At 36.3% G+C, this 15,889-nt stretch overlaps 1 protein-coding gene across 9 annotated transcripts in view; it reads left to right on the top strand.

The window, feature by feature from the left end:
• The window catches only part of HMBOX1 (homeobox containing 1), a 170,656-nt gene that overhangs the window by 103,280 nt on the left and 51,487 nt on the right, over positions 1 to 15,889 (top strand). For all 9 annotated transcript variants that reach the window (XM_090289014.1, XM_090289011.1, XM_090289013.1 and 6 more), the window contains exon 5: positions 10,057 to 10,167. In XM_090289014.1, the coding sequence (XP_090145140.1) occupies positions 10,057 to 10,167 (111 nt within the window). The remainder of the gene's footprint in view (positions 1 to 10,056; positions 10,168 to 15,889) is intronic.

Genomic DNA, 15,889 nt, shown 5'->3' with positions numbered 1-15,889 from the left:
TGGTTATGGAATTTTGTTAGCATACAGTTGTCTATAGCATTCTCTTATAATCCTTTTTATTTTTCTCAGTTCAGTAGTAATGTCTTCTGTCATTCCTGATTTTAATGAATTGAGTCTTCTCACATTTTGCTTTGTCAATCTACCTAAAAGGTTCTCACTTTTATTAATTTTTTCAAAGAAACGATTTATTATTTTATTGATATTTTCTGCTTTTCTTTTTCTAATTTTTTTAAAATGGAAGTATAGGTTTTTGATTTGAAATCATTTTTTAATACATTTATTACAATATATTTTTCTTTAAGCCCTTCTTCCTTAGCTTCATCTAATACATTTTTGTATGTTTTTTAATCATCTGAAAGTATTTTCTAATTTTTCTCACAATTTCTTCTCTCACATATTGGTTAGAGCAGTGTTGATTTTCACATATTTGTGAATTTTTCAACTTTTTTTTTATCGATTTCTAATTTTATTTCACTGAGCTAGGAGAACAAACTTTGCATGATTTAAAAATCATTCAGACTTGTTTTATGGCCTAACATTTGGTCTGCCCTGGAGAGTGTTCCACATACACTTGAGAATGTTTTCTCTTGTTGAGTGGATTGTTCTTTAGATCTTTGTTAGGTTTAGGTGGTTTATAATGTTCAAGTTTGCTGTTTCCTTGTTAACCTTCTGTTTGTTATTGTATCTATTATTGAAAGTGGAGTATGGAAGTCTCCAACTATTATCATTGAGTTGTCTTATTTCTCCTTTCAGGTCTGTCAGTTTTTGCCTCATGTATTTTGGGGCTCTATTATAATTTGGCGCATATATGTTTTTAATGATGCCTTCCTCATCAATCCTTTTATTATTATAAAATATCCTTCCTTTGTCTCTCATTGTCTGTTTTGTCTAACATTAATTAGTATAGCCACTTGAGTTTTTATTTTGTTACCATTTATATGCCATATCTTTTTCCATTTTTTTATTTTCAACTTATCCGTGTCTTTGAATCTAAAATATATCTCTTGTAAACATTATAATTCTGGATTGTGTTTTTTAGAATGGATTTTAAAAATCTGCAATCTCTTGTCTTCTTAATGTTGTATTTAATCCATTTAAATGTAATGTAATTATGAGGGAAAATTTACATCTGCCATTTTGTTATTTTCAGTCTTGTGTCTGTCTTGCTTCCCTATTATTTGATTACTTCCTTTTTTGTGTTTAACAGATATTTTCTAGTGTACCAGTTTACATCCCTTGTCAATTTTTTGCTGTTGTTATTGTGTTAGTGTTTTCCCTGGGAATTTTCATTAACATCTTAATTTTAACAGTCTAGTTTGGATTAATACAAATTTAATTTCAGTAGCATAAGAAAACTTTGCTCCTTTATAGCTTAATTTTCCTACCCCTTTCTTTGTGCTATTATTGTCATATAAATTATGTGTTTATTCATTGTATGTTCATCAACTTAGATTTATGAGTATAGTTATTGCATTATCCAGTTTTCTTTTAAATCAGGTAGGAACAATTACTTTTGCTGGCATTCTTTATTTCTGTTTCAGCTAAAAGAACTCTTCTTGGAGGGCAGGTCTACTGGTGTTAGAATCTCTCTGGTTTTGTTCATCTGGCAGTGTCTTACCGTCTCCATTTTGGAAAGATAATTTTGCTGGATTAAAGTTCTTGTTTGATGTTCTTGCCACCCCTCTCCCCAGCACTTTGAATATATCATTTTACTGCCTTCTGACTGTTTGGTTTCTGATGAGAAAATTGCTGTTAATCTTACTGAACATCCCTTGTACATAATTACTTCTTTCTGCTTTCAAAATTTTTTTGCCTTTGATCTTCAACCATTATTGATGTTGGTGTGGATCTCTGAGTTTATTCTACATTAAGATTATTGAACTCCTTGGATGTGTAGATTAATGTTTTTTCATTAAATTAGGAAACTGACCATTATTTTTCAAATGTGCTTTCTTCACTCTTCTCTCTTTTCCTGGGACCCCCACTGTGTATGTGTTCCACAGATTTTTGAGGCTCTGTTTTATCTTGTATTTTTTATTTTTTTCTTTCTGTTTTTCATAATAGATCATTTTAATTGAACTGTCTTCAGGTTTACTCATTATTTCTTCTGCCAGGTCACATCTGATTTTGAGCCCCTTTAGTGAATTTTTCACTTTATATTATTGAACTTTTCAACTACAGAATTTCTATATTATTCTTTCTTATAATTCCTGTCTATTGATAGTTGCTTGGTGAGGCATTTTTCTCATACTTTCCTTAGTTTTTTTAGGCATGTTTTCTTTAGTTCTTTGAATATCTTTAAAATAGCTGATTTAAATCTAATAAGTCCAACATCTTGATTTTTTTAAAAACACTTCTTATTGACTGCTCCTTTTACTATGTATATGTCATACTTCCTTGTGTCTTTGCATGGTTTTATTTTCTTTTGTTTTTTAAACTGGACAGTTTGAATGATATAATGGGGGACTTCTGGAAATCAGATTCCTCCCCACCCCTGGATTTGTTGTTATTGGTGTTTATTGTTGTTGCTCTTTGCTTTTCTAGAGACTTTCCTGAACTAATTCTTTGAAGATGTCTTTTCTTTTTTTCCTTAGTGGTCAGCTAATTATTAGATAGAGATTTTCTTAAATGCTTGAAACTAATAAGCTTCCCACCTTTGCAGAGGGACTCTGTGTGTGTATTGGGGTATGTGTTTAATGCTTAGGAAGGCAGTTTGTAATTCTGCCTTAGCCTGCACTTTCTCTTTGCACCGTTTGCCAAGGTTAACTAGAGGTAAGAGCTTAGGGCGCTTATAGTTTTTCATTGTGCATGCACGTTGCCCTGGTCATGCATGTAGACCTAGGCATGTGCACAGTCCTCCTATTGGCCTGGCTTTCTAGATTCCCAGAAATACGTCAAAGCTTTACAATGACCCTCATAGATTTATCTCATCCCTTGGCTTTTAAAATATTTGGTCAGCTCTGAGCTTGCCCCAGTTATCACCTCAGGTACCTGCAGTATTAAATGATTGCCACTGATGGTTTTCAACAGACCACCTTCCTTGCTTCACTTCTCTCAGGGAAAATAATGTTTATACTGAACGAGGTTTGAGTCAGGTCCAATAAGGACAGACCTTGTAAATGGGAGTTTTCAGGGAATCCCAAAACAGGTCAAATAATGACAGTTCTCTCAGAATGGTGTTTTGGGGAACTCCAAACCTGTTTTACCCCCTCTAGTGGCTACGAGGACACTCCGATTTTCACTGTGATAGCATGAATGTTGTTTTTCAAGTCTGCTGGGATGCTGGGGTGATGGAACTGGGTGTAGGTTTTAAGTTTAAAATGTCATAAAGATGTCTTTACTAAAATTCAGCTTTTTTTTCCTTAAAAAATAAAGCACTCCTTGGATTGTTACAAGCCTTTGGTTAAGGTAATTTCTAGAGTTATGAAAAAGTGATTCTGATCATTTTCGCCAGCTCATTATGGTAAAGCAGCTTTTGCTGTCATTGCTTTTATGGAGGACTGTTTTTTTCTTTTTTCCAGAGCTTCTTACTCTGCTATTTTCACTGACCTCATTCTAACTAATTTAATAGATTTTGAAAGAAAATCTAACCTAAAAAAGTCTCCCCTGTAGAGTTGTCTTCAAAGTATAAACATGGAAGATAAACACAAGCATCCAAGAACTGGGGGATAGCATCAGTAAACCCTAGACAGTTATGAAATGCTTAATGATAGTGATATGTCCTGAGAAATACATCACTAGGTGGTTTTGTCATTGTGCAAACATTGTAGAATGTACTTACACAAACCTAGATGGTATAGTATACTACACACTTGTGCTACATGGTATATCACAGTCATATATGCAGTCTGTTGTTGACTGAAAACATTATGCGGTGCATGACTGTACTCATTAAAAACTTATTTGTAAAGAAATCTTACCAACCCAAAATTAAATTGAAAATATAGCATTTAGGCATTAACTAAAAAGAGGACAAGAGGGACCTTCTAGGGAGAATGAAAACAATTTTATCTTTATTTGAACAACAGTCATGTGTGTGTGTGTGTGTGTTAAAACTCATTAAACTACACTTAAAAAGTAGTACACTTCACTATATGTACGACATGCCTCAATTAAAAACAAAAGCATAGAGCTCAGGAATAAGAAAACTGGGAAACTGTATGGTAAATCTTGAATTCATTTAAATCTAGAACTATGAATAACAACTATGGGAATTATGAATCCAGTACAGACTGTAAATATTGACCATGCAAAAATATCTTCCAACTATCCGGAGCTGGGAAAGGAGATGGGGAGAGTATAGTTTATGTGTGTGTATTAGTTATCTATTGCTACATAAAAATTTCCATCAGACCTTAGTAACTTGAAACCTGAATCTTTATTATCCCACTCAGTCTATGGGTCAGGAATCCAGGAGCAGCTTAGACAGGTTGTTGTGATTCAGGGTGTCTCAGGAGGTTGCAGTCATCAGCAGGCTTAACCAAGGCTAGAGAACTTGCTTCCCAGATTGCTCGCTGGCAGGTGGTTAGAATGCCTCAGTTCTTGACCACAAGGATTTCCCCATAGGTCAGGTTGAGTGGTCTCACGACATGGCAGCTAGCTTCCCTCAGAACCAGCTTTCTCAGAGAGAGCAAGGCAGAAGTTGTACAGTAATGTTTTTCAGGTCCTAGCCTCAGAGGTCAGAGACTATAATTTCTGTCATTGTGGCGGTTGTAGAGACCAATCCTGAAACCGTGTTGGATGGGATTACACAAAGGTAGGCAGACCAAGAGGATTATTAGGGGTCACTTTGGAGCCTGGCTACCACAGTCTTCTAATTTTCTGTGTTTATTTGTTTTATTTGTGTGTGTGTGTTTGTGTGTGTGTGTGTGTTTTACAGCCAGGGGTACTGTAAAGTGTTTATTCATATACACAAAGATATGCGTAGCATATTCATTGCATCATCATTTATAATAGTGGAATAATTAGCAACAACTGAAATGTACAGTAATAGATAAGTATTTAAGTTGGTTATTGTATAGAATACCATGTAGCCATTTGAATAATGAAGATTCATAATGTACTACATGAGAAAATTCCAATACATTATATAAGAAATGCAAGTTACTTATTATGTTTAGAATAATGCCAAATGTGTGTTTAAAAAAAAACAAAAAAAACTAGGAGTGGGTGGGTGTGTGCACGTGTGCATGTGTGTGTGCACATTTGTATGTATTAAAAGCGTAGGGAAAAGTCTGGAAGGATTCATACCAAATAAAGAATAAATTAAATCATTAAAAATGGGACTGCCTTTTGACCCAGTGATTCCACTTCTGGAAATATATCCTAAGAAACCTGAAACACTAATTCGAAAAAATATGTGCACCCGTATGTTCATTGTGGTGTTATTTACAATAGCCAAGATCTGAAAATAGCCCAGGTGTCCATCAGCAGATGAGTGGATTTAAAAAGTTGTGGTACACTTACACAATGGAATACTACTTGGCTGGAAAAGAAAAGGAAATCTTACCTTTTGCAACAGCATGTATGGACCTGAAGATCTGAGTAGTAGTATGCTAAGGGAAATAAACCAGTCAGAGAAAGACTCACTGGTTTACCAGATGATTCAATTACATGTGAATCTAATGAACAAAATAAAGTGACAAAGTTTTTAAAAAAGAATACCTTTAGGATAGGGAAGAAGAGAAGGGTTGGGGATCAAGGGTCTGTGAATTATTTTTGTGGAAAATTATACGTGTGTTTTAACTTAAAAATTGTGGAAGGTAAATTGTAGAGATGACTGCAGTTCTCAAGTAGGAAATTGCTTGAAGAAGCATGTTTCACTTTTTCAGCTGTGAAATGGTATTCCAGTTAAAAAGCATCTGATCAGGAGAATTTTGGATCTTAGGTGGCTTGTTCTTTTAATCAGTTATTTCAACAGTCGAGGCAAAAGAGGCTGAGATTGAAAGCTTCAAGAATGAGGATTGAGGGAATTTTAGGAAGAGAAAGTCTGGATTTAGTAATCATGTGAGAAATGGGGTGGGGGAGAAGAGTATGTAGAAGGTAAAATTGAAATGGGAGACACAGGAATAAGAGCAGATTAAAAGGAAAAGGTTCATGAATTAAGTTTATGTTAAAGACCTGTGGGAAATTCTCATGAAGCTAACTAGAAATGGTTTGAAAAAAGTCTGATGCGCTGGCATGTGGATGGATGATATTTTAAATCATGAGTGTGGATAGTTGATATGACCAAGGAAGAATGTATAGAGAGAAGATGCTTAAAAAGATCTAACCACGTAAGGAGCTAGCAAAGCTAGCTTTCCTGAAGGAGCTGTCTCCAGTGTTCCATGGATGAAGATGATGTGAGTGGCTGCTAGTGTCACATTCCACAGGAAGTGGCAGGAAGACGATGCATTTACACTTGTACTGAGACTTGATGAGAATGGGTAGTGGTGGGGAGCCCTCTAGTGGAAGGGAACGTGGCACTTGAGAAATGGGAAGAAGCCTGATAGGGCAGAAGCTCAGGAAAGAATGTGAATGAAGCTGGCAAAAAGGCTTTTTTGTCCTGTGAATACAATGTGATCACTTCCTTAATGGAAAGAAATTAATCAGGGGTTAGATTTCGTTTCTCAATGTGTGAAGGTTATATGTAAATTTTTCTTTTCTTCTGCCCTGTGAAAGGTAGAAAAGAGGCTTTGAAGAGCTAAAACTTGTGGAGAGTAATATTTTTTTCAGCAGTAAGAAATAAGAGGAGAGTTAGGAAAACTATTCCGAAGGAGAAATACAAAAATTGATGGTGAAGAGAAGCTGCAGGGCCCTTTGAACCAAGCTTACCCAAGTTCCAAAAGCACGGAGCAGTCCCAGAAGGATGAGTTAAAGAGCTTTACCTATCACGAAGCTGCTCATTGAGAAAAATCATTGGAAAAAAATGTGTACTTTACATATTTAATTTTTATCATGCTTCTTCTGGAAAAACTACCTGCTGAATTACTTTGTTTTCTATGTTTATTATATAAAAATGGATTGAGTGTACAGGGAATAAGTTCTTTTATAATTTCCTTTCACACAAGAGACTAGACAGGAGGATATTCTTTATTACCTTCTATCCCTTTATTAATAATTACACATAGAGAAAATTATGGAACAACATATATTAACAGTTAACATTGTTTACCTCATAGTGGAATTGCTGAGGAAAGGCTGAAATTAACTTCTTTTCTGTACTTCTTTGTTTTTTAACTTAATTGCAGTGTTCATAAAACCAGTAAAATATGTAATGTTTATAAGGGAAGGCTAACTAAAACATATTTGTAGAACAATTAAGAAAAGAATATAGAGATATACCGTGGAGGGAGTCTGCCACTCTACTGTCTTTCCCTATATGTAAATTTTTGTTACTGTACAAAACAGAACACAGATTACATAAATATGTATTTATAAAACTATATGATTTGTTATTTATATCATGGACATCTTTTCATATTGATACATCTCCATTTACTTAATTTTTAAAAAATATTACATAGAATTTTAAAAACTTTTTGGGGAAATTTTTGTAAGTTGAAATACATACAGAGAACAGTGTTTAGCTCAGTGAAGCCATGCATATCACCACCATCCAGAATCTAGATCAAGAACAGTGCTGATCACTACATAGGCCTTTCTCACACTGCCTCCCGGTGACTAACTGTTCCCCCCAGCCACAGGTAACCCAACACTGTTCTGATGGCTATTCATACACATAATTGTGTCTGTTTTTCAGTTTTATATAAACTGAGTCATACAGCTGTATATGACTTTTGTATGTGTCTGATTTTGGGGGGTCGGGGGACTAGCATTGTTTTTGTGAGATTTATCCATCTAGTTGCATGTAGCAGTAATTTGTGCTTTTTCTGTGTGGTACAGTATTCTATAGTAGAATGTGTAAGTATTACAATTTATGCATTCTGTTGATGGGTATTTAAGTTGTTTCAAATTGGGGCCTCTTATGGATAATACTCATATAAGCCTTGTATATGTCTTTAGGACACATTGCTGTTGAGCATGAACACATTTCTGCATGCTCTATGCTGAGGAAGGAAACTGTAGGTCCTATGGTCACTTATGTCCAGCTTTAGCAGATACTGCCCAACTCTTTCCCAAAGTGGCCCTGACATTTTACCCTTCCATCAGTGTGAGCATTCCATATACTCCATGTACTTGCCAACACTTGGTATTGGTGGATTTGTTTGTTTTTGTTTTGCTTTTGTGTTGTTGTTTGGTTTTGGTGGCTGATTTAGAACATTACTTTTAAAGTCTGCCCACTTTTTTATTATGTGAGTATACCATAATTTAACTAACTTTCTTTTGATGGGCTTTTGCCGCCCCCCACCCCCCCCCCCACACACACTCCCCCGCTGCTGCTGCCACAGCACAGCCAGCCTGGACAGTGCTAATATCACGTGGGCTCTGTTTGTGCTGTGTAATCTGATTGTGTGAGGGAGATATAATACTGAAAATAACAGAACTGATATAGTCTCTTTTTTCTTAAAAGATTTTTCTCAAATGCTTTTTTTCCCCCGAGTATTATGCTACCACCATGAAGAATCCCTATAAAAATTTTTATTTTGTTGACACAAAAATAAATTCTGATTTCATGATGGGAAACGATTTTCTTCACTCTTTAAAAGTAATGTAATGTCTGAATGTAGACTTGTGGTGAAGGAATTGCTAAACACAGACAATTTTAAATAATCAGCTTTCACTAGAACAAGCATGCAGCTCTAGCTGCCAGCACCTGCATCACATAGACCTTCAACCCACTGGAAAACCACTGTTGGACTTTTGAGAATGCAGTTACTTTGGGTTTGGAAACCTGAGTTGCACTCTTTGAAAGTGAAAGGTGTTTCCAGTCAGAGAACCTTGCTTCACAGCCCAATTTGTCTTTTAACAAAACTCCTCTTCAAATTCTCTTCTAACATAGGTTTATAAAAGTATGAAACTTTAGGGACTTGCTTTTAAATGAGTTAAACGTGATTACCAAGCCTCCTGCTGCTTCTCATGTGAAGGGGTGTGATTACTTCATGACAACCACTCTTCCTGTTGTGCATTATAGCTTTAAACGGGTGTTGGCCCAAGTGGTATTCAGTATGACTGCTAACCCTCTGGTAGCTGACTGGTCCTTTAGAACGTGCCTGTGGGCGTGTAAGACAGTTCCATCTTTCCTATTGATCTTTGCCTTTGCCAGTTGTGTGATCAGTTATTCATTTTTCAAGTAGCTATAATGACCAGAAGGAGCTTGTGGTTTTCACACTAGTAAATTTTAGACGTGCTCTTTTACTTTCATATGTGGAGAGGTTTTTCACATTTCTAATTATTTGCTGTCAAGAACTTCTTAATGATGACTGAAAACTGCTTTATATTCTACTCAGTTTTTTGAAAAGTCTGTTGAAAGAGTGTCTTTACCTCTTGAAATTTCTTAAGAGGTCAATTTGCAGCAGAACTCTAGAAGTCTTCCAATTCTTTGTTATCTGTACTAATGGTAATGACTCTGAAATGCCTAAATGAATTAACAAATAAGCCAGAAACCTTATTGAAGAGAGTATTTTCAATGACCTCTTCTTTCCCAGCCCCTAACTCTTTTTATCCGTATCAGTAATGAGTAGCAAAACTTGCTGGCTTGGTTTTATTTTTTCTTCTCAATATTGAGTAGAAGTTCTAATATTTTAAACCCGGATTGGAGGAGAGGTGGTGGTGGTTGAAGGAGCACAAATCTAATCAACTTCTGATAAGTAGCTATTACTTAGAAATCTCTTCATGTATCTCATACATTCTTGCAACAGGTTTGGAGATTGATTTTAGAGACCACTTTCAAATCTTGGCTGGTAAAATGCTATGAACTCTAGTAGATAATTCTGAATATATCCTAGCCTGTGTAGTGAGCCTTTACAAAAATGCCCAATATAAAAGGGTTCGTTCAAATTGCAGCTTCCTTATAGAGAAGGGTTTTAAAGAACCCAGTAACCTAGAACCAACAGAACTCTCCATAACTCCCCCATCATTTCAGTACTTGCAACCGCTATTCCTCTCTCTGTACAGGTATCAGCCAGAGCCGGATCTCTCACTGGCTGTTGCAACAGGGATCAGACCTGAGTGAACAGAAGAAAAGGGCATTTTACCGATGGTATCAACTCGAGAAGACAAACCCTGGTAAACATCATTTTCTTTTCTCATTGTATGTGAAACGAGACATAAGTAATTAATTACTTTATTGAATCCATGTGCTGCCTTGTCTCCACCAAGGTACAATAGTTTCACATTTTACTGTTGTTCCTTTAAGCCAAAGAACACTCTTAACTGTAAAACCTAAGCCCCAATTGTAGAAATATTTAGTGTCTAATTTCACGCCTCCCTATAAGGTGCCTTTTTGTTTCCAGGTAATATGATATTTCTAACCGAAGTCTGAAAGAAAGGTATCGGTTGTCAGTGGGCGATTTTTTTCTCAATTATAGGTACGCACGAGAGATTCCAGGTCTGGTTTTTTGTTTGTTGGTTGGTTTGTTTTGGTTTTGGTAAATCTTGTTTTAGTTAGTAGCATAAATTTATACTTTTATTTAGTTCATGGTACACCATATTCAGTGATCTCTGCTAATGATTTTCTGTTTATAATTCTAATTACTTGGGTGATGAGTGTGTCTTTGGTGAAGTCCTAATGACTTCAGGAGCAGCGGTAGGTTGGAACGCAGAATAAAATCTTAAGGAAAAAAGTTCACAGAGACCTTTGTCTCTGAGATTGCCAGGAATAGGCAAATTCTATTGCAGGGTATTTTTAACAAGTGGTATATAAAAAAAATCTGAAGTTATGTGGCAGATTGTCTCAATCTGCACCTGACAGCAGACTGGCGGCAGTGAGCCTGATCTCAGGCTTACCTTGTGACTGAGCTATCTTCTGTAATACTACGGCATTAAAGCCTTTGCCCACAGACTAAATTACCAGTTGTAATATTGCATCTTGAAGATTCTTAGCTAATAATAGCATTGGCTCTGAGGTAGAAATAAAGAATGTTATAGAGACATATTTTTGTGTATGTCTATGGTAAGACATTTTTTAAAAGAGCACATTCTTGACCTGAAAAGCCCAGGCAGGCCAAATAGAAGAGACCATATTAATCTCTTTGCAGTAAATTTTCCATCTATAGTCACCCCCAATTTCTGTTTTGAAGTGTTTCAATGTACTTTCTGAGAAAAGTTGAAAGACCAACACAGTGAACATCTGTTTACCCTCTTCTTAGAATCGATAATTGTTAATATTTTGCTATATTTGCTTTATTTCTATAAAATAAATAACTTAATAAATTTTTAATATATATGTATGTGTGCATGTATACACACTCTTCAGCATTCATCTGCAAAAAAAGGTAATCACCTACATACTACAGTTTTTATCACATCTAAGAAAATTAATAATTCCTTAATATCATCAAATATCCCATCCATATTCATATATCTATTTTTAAAATATCTTCTGTAGCTTTTTAAAAATTGAATAGTATCTGATTTTGGTTGACAAGTTGTAATTTGTTAGGTCTTTTAAGACTCTTAAATCTAGTCACTCAGACTTTTTTCATACTTTTAAACCATTTAATATTGCAGAATGTCCCATATTCTGGATTTTTAATTTTCTCTTAATGCCAATTAACTGATTTGTTTATAGCCCTGTATTTCCTGTAAACTGGAAGTTAGGATTAGAGGTTTGATTAGAATCAGGTTAAACATTTTTGGCAAGAATATGTCATAGATTATTTAGGGAGAATATGTACTAATGACTGCAATTTACTTTGAAATGCTTCAAAGTAAAATGGATAGGGAGATGGAAAGATATGTGATAAAGTTAGTATTGTGTAGTAAAATATTAGATAGTGTGAGTACAGATTTTTGCTATAATTTTTTTCATTTGATGCTATATGTTTGAAAATTTTCACAATAAAATATTGGGGGGAAATGCTTTGCAGGTAATGTTTACCCTAATTTACCACATATCAAGAGGCATGTATAGCATTATTCATATGCTAAGTTTGATCATTCATTAAAGTAGTAACCACCAAGTCTTGTCTTTACGGTTTATAAATAATCTAGAGGGTGTAATTTTGCCACCAGTGGTCTTAGCATGCTTTGATATTGCTCATCTGAAGCAGTTATTCCAGTGGAGATTGCAGAACGGCGATAATCTAATCTAACATTTCTTCAACATTTATTAGCTGGCAGTTTTTCTGCAAAGGAGTTTCATTTTTAAATATTTTTCTAATGATATCTAGATATACCATTCTCTCAAAATAATGGCTCTTGTTGCTGCCATTAGTTAAATGTTCTAAAGCAGTACAGTTCAGTAGAAATATAATATACATGACATGTGCAATTTTAAATTATCTAGTAACCACACTTTACAAGGTGAGAAGAAATAGCTAAACTTAATAGTATATTTTATTTAACAAATATGTATTATTCTTCAACAGTTAATCTTTCTTTCTCTTTGTACTAATCCTTTGAAGTACAGTGTATTTTACACATACAGCACCTACTTCCAATCAGCCGCATTTCAAGTGCTGAATAGCCACATGTGGCTGGTGGCCCCCATGTAGGATAGCACTGTCCTAAGACGTGTCACAGTTGAAGCAGCACTTCAAAACTCAGGTCAGTGTGCAGTCTTCCCAGAGACCTCACTTCTTCGGTGATTCACAGCAGAGCAAATCACATGGAGAGGAACAAAAACTTGGCACTTGTCTGTTTAGTAGAGCAGCTTAGGCTGGCTGATAGCAAGGGTTCAGCTAAGTAAATAAGGAACTGTGCTTAGAGGTTTCATGAGCCTGGTCGCATTCCAGAAATTGGTTACCAGGGGAGCACTACAAGGATTGTCAGGATGTTTCAAAGTGAAGAATTTGGAGGGCAAACACTAGTCATCTGTGTCAGGCAGTTACTCGTATTTGGCACTGAGAACAGTGCCTAATGTATAATCTCATCACAGCCTGTGGGGCTAAATTCCCACACTGGCGTTTCAGGGCTGGGCTCCATTCCTATGCAGGCACTCAGATACCAGGGAAATGCGTTCGCTAGAAATAGGAAGGGAGACTAAGCCACAGCATTTCTGCAGCTGATTTGGTAGCACTGCCCACTGCAGAATACTAGTACTGGAATTCAGTTTCTAGCATTGGGGAGATACTGTGCTCTTCTTAAGCTGTTTTCTTTTAAAAAGTGGTTGTTTTGTTTTTGCTTTTAATCTTATTTCCTATTTCAGTTTACCTTGAAACTAGAGCTAGGTCCACCCGTGATCAGGAAATGGGGGTGGGGGGTGGTGAAACCAAGGCATTGAAACAGCAAAATGAGAAAGGACTAACCTCATTCATTTAGCTGTTGGTTAGGAGCTGTTTTCTTTATGGAGATAGTGCCTCCTTTTAAGAGTAAATTGCTCTAATCATATGCATTTGCTGTTCAGTAAAGTTGCATTACCAGCTATCCCCTTTTCTCTGTTTTTTGTTTCCCTTTTTAATTTGAAAATCAAATCCATACTGGTTCTGAGTTCTCTCCAGTTAAGTTTTCTGTAGAATATAATTTAAAGGATAAGTTCATAATTCAGTTAGTAGTTTTCATTGCATCAACAGTAATTGAATGTTAGCAATTAAAATTTAATTTTTAAAAGTTTTTATTTGCATTTCAGCTTTTATTATAAGAGCTAATGTGGTATGGAATTCTTTCTAGATAAGTGCAATTTTATTTTGTGTACTTTAACATAAATTTTTTAAAAATTACAGTTGACATGTAATATACTAGTTTCAGGTGTATACCCCAATGATTAGACATTATATAACTAACTGATCATTCCCCTAAATCTCACACCCATCTGACACCATGCATAGTTATCAGAATATTATTGACTCTATTTCTTATGCTATACTTTACATCCCCATGACTATTCTGTTACTACCTATTTGTCGTTCTTCATCCCTTCACCTTTTCACTCAACCCCCCAACCGCCCTCCCAACTGGGAACCACCAAAGTGTTCTCTGTATCTATCAGTCTGTTTCTGTTCTGCTTGTTCATTTATTTTGTTTTTTAGATTCAATTGTTGAAACATATATATTTATTGCCATTTTATTGCTCATATTTTTTATTTATCCTCCTCCTTCTCCCCCTCCTCCTACTTCTCCTTATTCTTATGCTTCTTTTCCTCCCTCCCTCCCTTTTTTCCTTCCTCCTTCTTTCTTCTTTCTTTTTCCCTTTAATATTTCATGTAATACTGGTTTGGTGGTGATGAACTCCTGTAGCTTTTTCTTATCTGGGAAGCTCTCTTACATATCTTTTCATTCTAAATGATAGCTTTTCATTACTTTGAATTTTCCTTGCCAATCCATTCTGTCCTGCAAAGTTATCTTGAGAAATCAGCTGACACGGAAGCTTCCTTGTAGGTAACTAACTGCTTTTCTCTTGCTGCTTTTAAGAGTATTTCTTTGTCTTTAACCATTTACATTTTCCTTATGATGTGTCTTAGTGTGGGCCTATTTGGGTTTATCTTGTTTGGAACTCTGTGCTTCCTGGACTTATATATGTCCTTTTTTTTCACCAGGTTAGGGGAGTTTCCTGTCATTTTTTAAAATAGGTTTTTAATTTCTTGCTCTCTCTTCTCCTTCTGGCACCCCAGTGTGCAAATGTTGGTATGCTTGAATTTGTCCCAGAGGTTCCTTATACTATCTTCATTATTTTGGATGATTTTTTCTTTTTGATATCTGGTTGGGTGTGTTTGCTTCCTTATATTCCAAATTGCTGATTTGATTTTCGGCTTTATCTACTCTATAGTTGACTCCCTGTAAATTATTTTTTATTTCAGCTAGTATATCCTTCATTTCTGACTGGTTCCTTTTCATGGTTTCATGTCCTTTTTTATGCTATTGAAGGTCTCTCTGAGTTCATCTACTCTTCCCCTAAACTCATTGAGCATCCTTATAACCAGTGTTTTGAACTCTGCATCTAGTATATTGCTTGTCTCTTTTTTTTTTTCTGGAGTTTGGCTCTTTTCTCATTTAAGACAGGTTTTTTGTCTCCTTATTTTTGGCAGCCTCCTTGTGTTTGTTTCTATGTATTAGGTAGAGCTGCTACATCTCTTGGGCTTGGTAGAGTGACCTAATATAGTAGATGTCCTGTTGGGTCTAGTGGCAGAGCCTTCCTGTTCACCCGAGCTGAGACTCCAGGTGTGTCCCCTCCTCCCTTCCCATGTGAGCTATGTACACCCTTGTGTTGTAATTGAGCCTTCATTGCTGGTGTCATGTTATTGGGAGGGATTTACTCCAAGGCCCATCAGCTGCAAGGATTGGCTGTGGCCACTGTGGAGGATCAGCTATGCAGGTGCCCACTGAACAGAGCATGACTGACTTCAGCAGGGCTGTGGTGCCTGCTGAGTCTGCCCCTTGAATGTGTCACTTGTGAACATGATTGGGTGATGCTATATATGGTCTGAAACTGTCCACCGGGTGCGCTGGCTCTGGGACCTTCCAGGAGGTACAGGCCAAGTTCAGCCACCACCTTTGTTCTTCCCAGGGCCATCTGGCATGAGTGATCTGTAGATGGCTGCTACTAATGCTGGGCTTGGAGGTACCCAGTAGAGGCCAAGCTGTGAGCCAAGGCCAGCTGCTGCTAGTGTCAGGCCTGGGGCTACGTAGCAAGAGGTACAAGGCATACTGAGGCCAGATGCAGCTTTGAGAGATATTAGGAAAGTTTGAAGCATGAGCCAAGACAGGCTATTCATATGGAAAGGCCACTAGAAACAACTTGTTTGGGCCTGCAAGTTGCTAGGACAGAATCTCAGGGAATCACCAGGGTGGGGTGAACAGTATGAGGTAGGTTGATGGAGTCTCAGATATGGCGCCTGCCTGCTGGCTTGGT

The sequence above is a fragment of the Furipterus horrens genome, unplaced genomic scaffold (genome assembly GCF_987537825.1).
Source record: "Furipterus horrens unplaced genomic scaffold, mFurHor1.1.pri manual_scaffold_10, whole genome shotgun sequence".
Lineage (NCBI taxonomy): Eukaryota > Metazoa > Chordata > Mammalia > Chiroptera > Furipteridae > Furipterus > Furipterus horrens.
This window is presented reverse-complemented; position numbering and strand designations above follow the sequence as displayed.